This window comes from Aythya fuligula, chromosome 4 (assembly GCF_009819795.1).
Source record: "Aythya fuligula isolate bAytFul2 chromosome 4, bAytFul2.pri, whole genome shotgun sequence".
Lineage (NCBI taxonomy): Eukaryota > Metazoa > Chordata > Aves > Anseriformes > Anatidae > Aythya > Aythya fuligula.
The window spans coordinates 46,158,097-46,165,616 of record NC_045562.1 but is presented as its reverse complement, the minus strand read 5'-3'; the positions used below and the strand labels follow the sequence as shown (position 1 = coordinate 46,165,616).

At 56.4% G+C, this 7,520-nt stretch overlaps 1 protein-coding gene across 1 annotated transcript; it reads left to right on the top strand.

The window, feature by feature from the left end:
- Positions 1-1,281: 1,281 nt before the first annotated feature.
- On the top strand, positions 1,282-6,130 carry FGF5 (fibroblast growth factor 5). Its single transcript, XM_032186802.1, is given in 4 exon segments — positions 1,282-1,329; positions 1,331-1,640; positions 3,055-3,158; positions 5,081-6,130. Coding segments are annotated over 4 exon segments (822 nt in total). The 3' UTR covers positions 5,441-6,130.
- Positions 6,131-7,520: the final 1,390 nt, after the last annotated feature.

Below are 7,520 nucleotides of genomic sequence, written 5' to 3'. Positions count from 1 at the left end.
AAGCCTTCCTTTTTTTTTTTTTTTTTCCCTTTTTTTTTTTTTTTTCTCTCCACTGCATGGGCACCGCTCGGCCTCACAGAAATGCTCGCAAGGGTAAATCTCCATCCGACAGCTCCCTGTGGGGTCCGTGTACCCCCTGGACCCCAAAAGGATGCTCACAGCCCCCATGGGCCCACGGTGGGTCAGTGAGTGCAGGCCGTGTGCTTTCTGGGGCCGACTGCTGCAGCTGGAAGGAGTAAATGAGCTTTTGACCTTCCTTCAGGTATGTGCATCTATATTTAGGGGCATCTATATTTATCCACATGTGTATATATATAAACACGCGTATCCGTACGGGCATATAAATATATTATATCCTGAGCTGCCCGCCCACACCAGCCCGTGCCGTGTGCGACCTTCAGCTTCCTCGCGAGGCATGCCGGAGGCTCAGCCTCCTTCCTGACGAACCCAAACCCCGCTGATGGCTCCAGGCAGGATTTGGGGGGTATTTGGTTGGAAAAATGCTGATTTATGTGAGTGATGAGGCAGGGAAGGTACGGAGGTGTTGGCTTGTGTGGAGGCAAGATTTTCCTGATAGCTTTTTGGGGATGAAAGAAAGATTTTTGGGGAATCTGGAGAGGGAGAAAGGGGGATGTTGGCACCAGCGATGGATGCCTTTCTGCTGGGAAGAAGTCTGGCTGGTGGGGCACGGGGTCAGTCTTGGGTTTGGGGCATGTCTTGAGGTCACAGCACTGTCAGTGGGAGGCCATGTGGATGCTGTTCCCAAATTCTGGGAATTGGGAAGGGAGGGCTGCTGGGTGCTGACACGGGCAGTGCCAACGAGGATGCTCTTGGGGGCGAGGGGCTCTCTGCGAGCCCCCCGGGGATGCTGCCCAGCGCCGGGCTCAGCCTCAGGGCCTGGTGTGGGATGAGACAGGAGGGAGGGGAAGGGAGGCGAAGGGAGGGGAGGGGGCTTCTCTGGCAGCCCCCAGCCCTGGCGGAGGCGCAGCTGCCGGCTGTCATCTCCCGGCGGGGCTGCAACCCAACGCCGCCGTGCCCCGGAGGAGCCCCGGGGCTCGCAGCCGCTCCCCCCCCGTAACCCGAGGCGCAGCCCCGGCTGGGGGGGGTGGGGTGGGTTGGGGTGGTCCACGGAGGAGGGCGTGGGTCTATGGGGGGCGGCCCCGCACCCCTCGAGCCCGGGCTGGGGGCTCGGGGCTCCGCACAGGTGCGGTGCCCCCCCGGGCGCACACAGCGGGCGGGAGGGGCGGCCCCCTGCCGCCGGTGCTGGGCGGCGGAGCGGGGATGCGGCGCCCTCCTCCCGCCCTTCCTCCTCCTCCTCCTCCTCCACCTCCCTCCCGCCGGCAGCATGAGCCCGGCCTTCCTCCTCCTCCTCCTCCTCCTCCTCCTGCCTGCCCGAGCCCGGCGGGAGCGGCTGCCCGGCGGGGCGCAGGCGGGACGCAGCGCCCCCGCTCCTTCTTCTTCCTCCTCCTCTACCTCCTCCTCTTCCTCCTCTTCCTCCTGGGCCGCGGGGCCGAGCCGCTTCCCTCGGAGCCGCCCGGGGCGGCGGCGGGGCCGGCTGTACTGCCGGGTGGGCATCGGCTTCCACCTGCAGCTGCACCCCGACGGCCGGGTGGACGGCGCCCACGACGCCAGCCCGCTCAGTGAGTGCAGGGGACGGGGGGGTGCCGCGCCGCGCTCGCCCCCCAAGCCCCCTTTTTCCACCTGGCCACTCTCCCACCCTTGCCCCGTAGCTGGCGGAGCCGTGGGAGCCAGCCACTTGTGGCCTTCGGGCCCGCGCCGTGGGATGTGGGTCGCAGGCATGTGCCACTGATGGCACTTCGTGGCATCGAGGTGCAGCCCCATGGGCATGGGGACAACGCTACCGACCCCCCAGCAGGTGCCCCGTGGTGTGTGGGGCCTGTGGGAGCCTCACTTCCTCCTTAAAATAAACATGGGAAGTGGCGGAGATCCGATACCGCGGGGCCGGGGGCTTAAGTGTGGCGTCGTGTTTTCTCTCGGCATGTTAATCCCTGCACTCCTTCCTCCGGGGCCACTTTGTCCCAGGGGGAAAACAGAGCCCTGGGAGCAGCCGCTGTGTGCCCCGAGGAGCTGTGGTGTCGGTAAGAGGACAGGAGGGGACATCGGGTGGTGGGGACATGCTGGGACACCTGTGCCAAGGGGACAATGACACTGTGCAGGGGTGCGAAACGTGGCAGTGGCGGTGAGGAGTGATGCTTGGCCCTGCTGTGGGATGAGCTATGGGTCCCACGTGCACTCCTAGGGTGGGGAGCTTCAGGAAAAAACTGGTGTTGGTGGTAGCTTCAGCCCCAAATCTGGCATGCACTTCTACATCCAGGTTTGTGAGGAGTTGGGGTGAGGTGGGTGGCAGCAGGCTGGCTGCAGAAATGCAGGGCTCCATGCTCCTGTGGCTTCCTTTCTCGCCCTTGCCCACTGCCCAGATTTTGGAGATCTGAGCTGTGGCAGTCAAGCCTTGGTGGCCAGCACCCAAAAGGAGGGATTTCCCCAGGTGGGAGCTTGTTCTGTCACAGCTGAGGCCGAAATCACCCCTTAAACCACAGCTCCTTGCAAACCCCCCAGCACCAGCGCAGGCAAGACCAAATTGTGTGGCTGTACTTGGCTCTGAAACAAGTGAGAAATCTGAGAGGGAAAAAGAGTTTTTCCTGGTGCTGTGGATCCCGTGAGGGCCCAGCAGCACTGGCACAACTTGTGAAGCCATGGGGCTGGCTGGGAAACAAGGCACCCCTGGTTATTTGCAAAAAAGCATCCTCAGCCTGAAAGCCCTTTGCTTTGTTCATCACGGGCTTGTAGCTTAGGACACAGCTCCCGCCAGCTAAAAATAATAATAATAGGACAAAACCGATAGCAGTACTGGAGTAAATGCAGGTTTTTATGAGTGAACAAGCAGCTGTGTTGCACAGAGGCAGGTTACTGAGGAGCAGGGTCTTTTGGAGGTGAAATGCAAACGTGAGCTTTTTATTTTTTATTTTTACTATTAATTTTGTCACGCTGATGTGGAGAGAACTGTGATTTATTTTGGGATTTCTGTCATCCTAGGTATTTTGGAAATATTTGCTGTGTCTCAGGGGATTGTAGGAATACGAGGAGTTTTCAGCAACAAATTTTTAGCGATGTCAAAAAAAGGAAAACTCCATGCAAGTGTAAGTAAACCCCCGATTATCAGTACATACTGCGTATTGACGGCGTTGCGACAGCTGCACACACACGTGTGTGCAGCAGCGTTGCTCCGGGGCACCTGCGGCTGCCGGGAGGGCTCTGCAGGGCTGAGGGCAATGGCTTGCGGGAAGTGTGGCTGCCTGCCCTGTGGGGGTGAGCCCAGCCTCACGGCCGAGATGTGGGTGTTAGCGATGTGCTCGGGCTGCACAAGCCCACAAGTTGACATAAAGCGGTATTTATGTGCTTGCAAAACTCCCTCGGGTTTTGTTGGAGCATTGCTCCTGGAACCTAATGATACAGAAATGGTGAGCGCGTCGCTGCTGATTTCTGCGAACTGGACGGAGAGGCTGGGGAAAGTGGGAATGTCTGGGTGAAGGTAAAACAGGGAAAAATGAGCACAGCAGGAGCAGTGTAGGTAGAGAGGAGCAGGCAAAACACACAGTGAAAACATGAGATGAGACCAAAGCAAACATGAAATGAGATGGAAGCATCGCCGAGTATGGTCCCCAACCCTCCCCTGCAGTTCATAATGGCCCCATTGTTCCCCTCGACATCTTGAGGCGTGCCATGGTGCAGGCAGAAATTAAATCAAACCCCATCCATGCATGGTTAATCGCTGCTGTAGACAGGGCAGCGTGGAAGCGACCTTGGTGAGGGCAACGAGCAGCGGGACGAGGGCACACGATGCTCTACTCTGATGAAAGCTGTCAATTTGTAGAAACTTGACCCAAACGCCTGAAGATGGCTGGGCTGAATAACACCGATAATGCAAAGCCTGCATCTGTTGTTCCTCCCTGCCTCGGCGGGATAAAGTTATTTCATGGCCTAATGAGTGCGCAGCAGCACAAAGCGCGCCCTGCGCCCGTCACTCACGGCTGCGCTTTGATGCAGGAGCCGCTCCGGTGCCGTTGTGCTGTGCTGCGGATCACACCATGCCTGCGGGCCTCTGGGCTGCTCTGAAAATTGCTCTCTGGGTTCGCAGCTTCCCAGGAGAAGTGCCTGGGTCAGACCTAAAACCTCCCTGTGGTGTGGGCAATGCAGTTATCTCGCCTGAGCATCGCTGTGGCTGTCAGGGCATCACAGAGCAGCTGGTGTGAGCAAAGCTGTGTCCAGAAGGGGGATGGTTGTACATGAGCGGTGCAGCACCATGGGTTATAAAAAGAAGGGAAAGCAACCAAAAGTTGCCAGGATCACATTTCTTCGATGCAAAGAGTCTTAATTCAAGGTGTTACGAGGGAAAAAATGTACTGCATGCTAGGGATTCTGTGCCTTGCATTGTAAGGTTCAACTTTTCTGGTTCAATTAGGAGTTGAAAATCCGTCCCAGCCCCATGGTGGTTGTAGGTGATGGATAGCTGGCGTTACATGCTCTCATTGGGGTCAGGACCTGCTTGATGTGCCTTGCATTTTCTTCTGGAGATGTGGCTGCAGTCAAACACCTTACCCCTGTGCCTGCTCACCTGGCAGCCCCTAAACCTGCTGCTTTGCCAACTTGCATGAGAAATGCTTCATTTTGTTGGGATGGCAGGGAGTAGAGCTGATGGTTCATGGCGGTGGGCTGCCTTATTCCCAAAACCCCAGCGCTGGGGGACTGTGCAGCCCCATTTACAGGGGGCGATGCTGTGATTGTTTTACAGATAGCAGGGGGCAGAATGACCCTAGTTGATTTCAGAAGAAAATGGAGGTTATAAATAACTCCAATGCAATTACAACCTGCATGCCAGCTGCCCATGTAGGCTATCAGACACAGGTTTGGTGCCAGAGTGATGTGTGCAAGGAGATGGAGTGGGCTTTGGGGTCCTCGGGCCAGAGGCCAAAATTGCGGGGTGTCCACTGTACTTGGAGCGGTTTGGGAGAGCAACGGCAGTGCTAACCCATCTTTGTGTCCCCCCCCTTGCTTTCCACAGGCGCATTTCACATCCGAGTGCCAGTTCCGGGAGCGCTTCCAGGAGAACAGCTACAACACCTACGCCTCGGCCGTGCACCGCGGCCGCCGCTCGGGTCGCGAGTGGTACGTGGCCCTCAACAAGCGGGGCAAAGCCAAGCGGGGCTGCAGCCCCCGCGCCCGCCCCCAGCACGTCTCCACGCACTTCTTGCCCCGTTTCCGACAGCCCCCCCCGCCGCAGCTGGCCTTCACTGTCACCCGGCCCGAGAAGAAGCCGCCACCACCTCCTCCACCACCACCACCAAAGAAAACGGCAGCGGCCACCCTGCCGCGGCACAGCCATGGCCCTGTCAAGTACCGCCTCAAGTTTCGCTTCGGGTAGCCGTGCCAAGAGGAGGCTGCAGGGGATTTTTGGGGAGGAGCAGAGCCTGGTACCCCTCCCCATTCCCAGATGGGATGGATGTGGGGGCACTGGCGGAGCGGAGCGGGAGCTGCTGCTGTGGATGGGGAGTGAGGCGCAGGCGTTGCTCTGCTGCTGCTGAGGGAAGCCATGAGGGGCCTCCGCCTCGGACGTGTTTTCTTGCACCGTTTTCGCTGGTGATGCTGTCGACAATCATTTTCGTACAAGAGTTACGTCCAGTAACTCTCAAGTGCCAGAGGGTTTTGGAACTGTGTTGGCAATAATATATCTCTTTGTAAAGGCTGTTAGGGGGAGGACGGCCATTTGCAGATGTGCAGCCCCGTGGATACACTGATCAGAGTTGGTCTGCACACACCTGGAAAACATTTATGCTGAACCTGTGGGGAACCATAAAACCTCTGCTCTCCTACCAGGGCCTCACCCTGCACTTCATTCATTAATTTAAATGTGGTGGTGGTATTGTAAGGAAGAGCGTGGTGTGGCAGCACTGGCAGCGAAGCTGTTGCAGGTTAATGTGAGCAGGATGGGCCGAAAACCCCTCCTGGTCCCAAACGGGTTTGCTGGTCAGAAGGAGGCTGACAAGGTGAAAATAAATGGGTAAATACCTCTGTTAAACTAAAAGCAGTCTGTAGCTGACTTGAGAGAGTTTTAAGCAATAAAGGTAACTTTTTGAGTGTGTCAACCTTCTTGCGTTTCACAAGCCTTGTCAGCCTTGCTGTGCTTTTGTTTGCAGCTGGCAATTGCATCTGAACCCTTTGGGAGGGGCACAGAGCTGCCTGGCCTCCAAGGCCGGGGGTTAATGAGCAGGCTTGCTGCAGGCAGCCCTGCAAAGGGCACCGGGACATGTGCCCTGCTGCACCTCACCCGCTGCAGGACTCTTGCATGATGCCTCGAGCTCTTTGTCAGCAAGGCTGCAGACAGTGCTATTGCACAATGTGCACCGACTCCTAAAACTCGATTTTTTAATTTTTTTTTCTCCTCTTCCCTTTGCTTTCTGAGTCATCTTTTACCGCAGCCTTTGCAGATATAAAAAGGCTTCAGACACTGATTAGGCACGGAACTGCATGGAGAGAGGCGCGGCGCTCGCGAATGTCAGCTCAAAGCGTGATGCTAACAAGTGCTGAAAAAACTGAAATGGGGAAAAAAAAAAAGCGAAAGAAAGAAAAAATAAAGCAAAAAGGCAAAGGAAAATAAAGGAAAAGGACAAGTAAAAATAAAGGAAAAACACAAAAGTAGGGCAGAAAGCAAAAAAAAAAGGGGGGAAGAAAAGAGGAAAAAGGCAAAAAAGTAAGGAATAGGACAAAGAAAAGGCAAGAAAAAGGGGAAAAGGGCAAAAAGAGCAATGGAGGGAGAAAAGGTGAAAAAGTAAAAAAAAAATAATAATAGGAAGAAGCAGAAAAAAAAAGCAAAAAAAGGAAAAAGCAAAAGGCAAAAAAAAAAAAGCAAACAAGGGAAAAACAGCAAAAAGAAGCAAGAAAAATGCAAATAAAAAAAAAAAGGCGAAAAAAGAGGTAAAAAACAAAGACAAACAAAAAAAAAAAAAAAAGGGGGGAAAAAGACCCAAAATAAAAGAATGTAGAGTCCCTTCCGTTCCCGCCGGGCGCCCGCTGACCGTCGGCCGTTGGGGCGTCCTCGCGCCGGCCGTTACCACAGCGGCGGGCGGGAAGGGCGCGATGGCTGAGGGGCCGCCGGAGCAGCCACCGGAGGAGCCGCCGGAGGAGCCGGAGGAGCCGGAGGAGCAGCCGGCGGAGCAGCCCTTCGGCTCCTACGAGCAGTACCTGGAGACGCAGGTGACGCCGAGGGACCTCTACTACCTGGAGGTAGGCGCCGGGAGCGGGCAGAGGGGTCCCGGGGGGTGGGTGGGGTGTGGAGGAGCCGCGCTCGGCTCCTGAGGGGAGGTGGGCTGGCAAAATGCTGCTGGGTGAAGTGCTTGGTGTCTGGTAACTGCTACGCTCCTCTCAGCGTGAGCCATTTGCAGGTGGTGTGGTTGCTGTGTGCAGGTAAGCCCCCAAACTGGGCTGAATTCAGTCTGAAGCGGAGC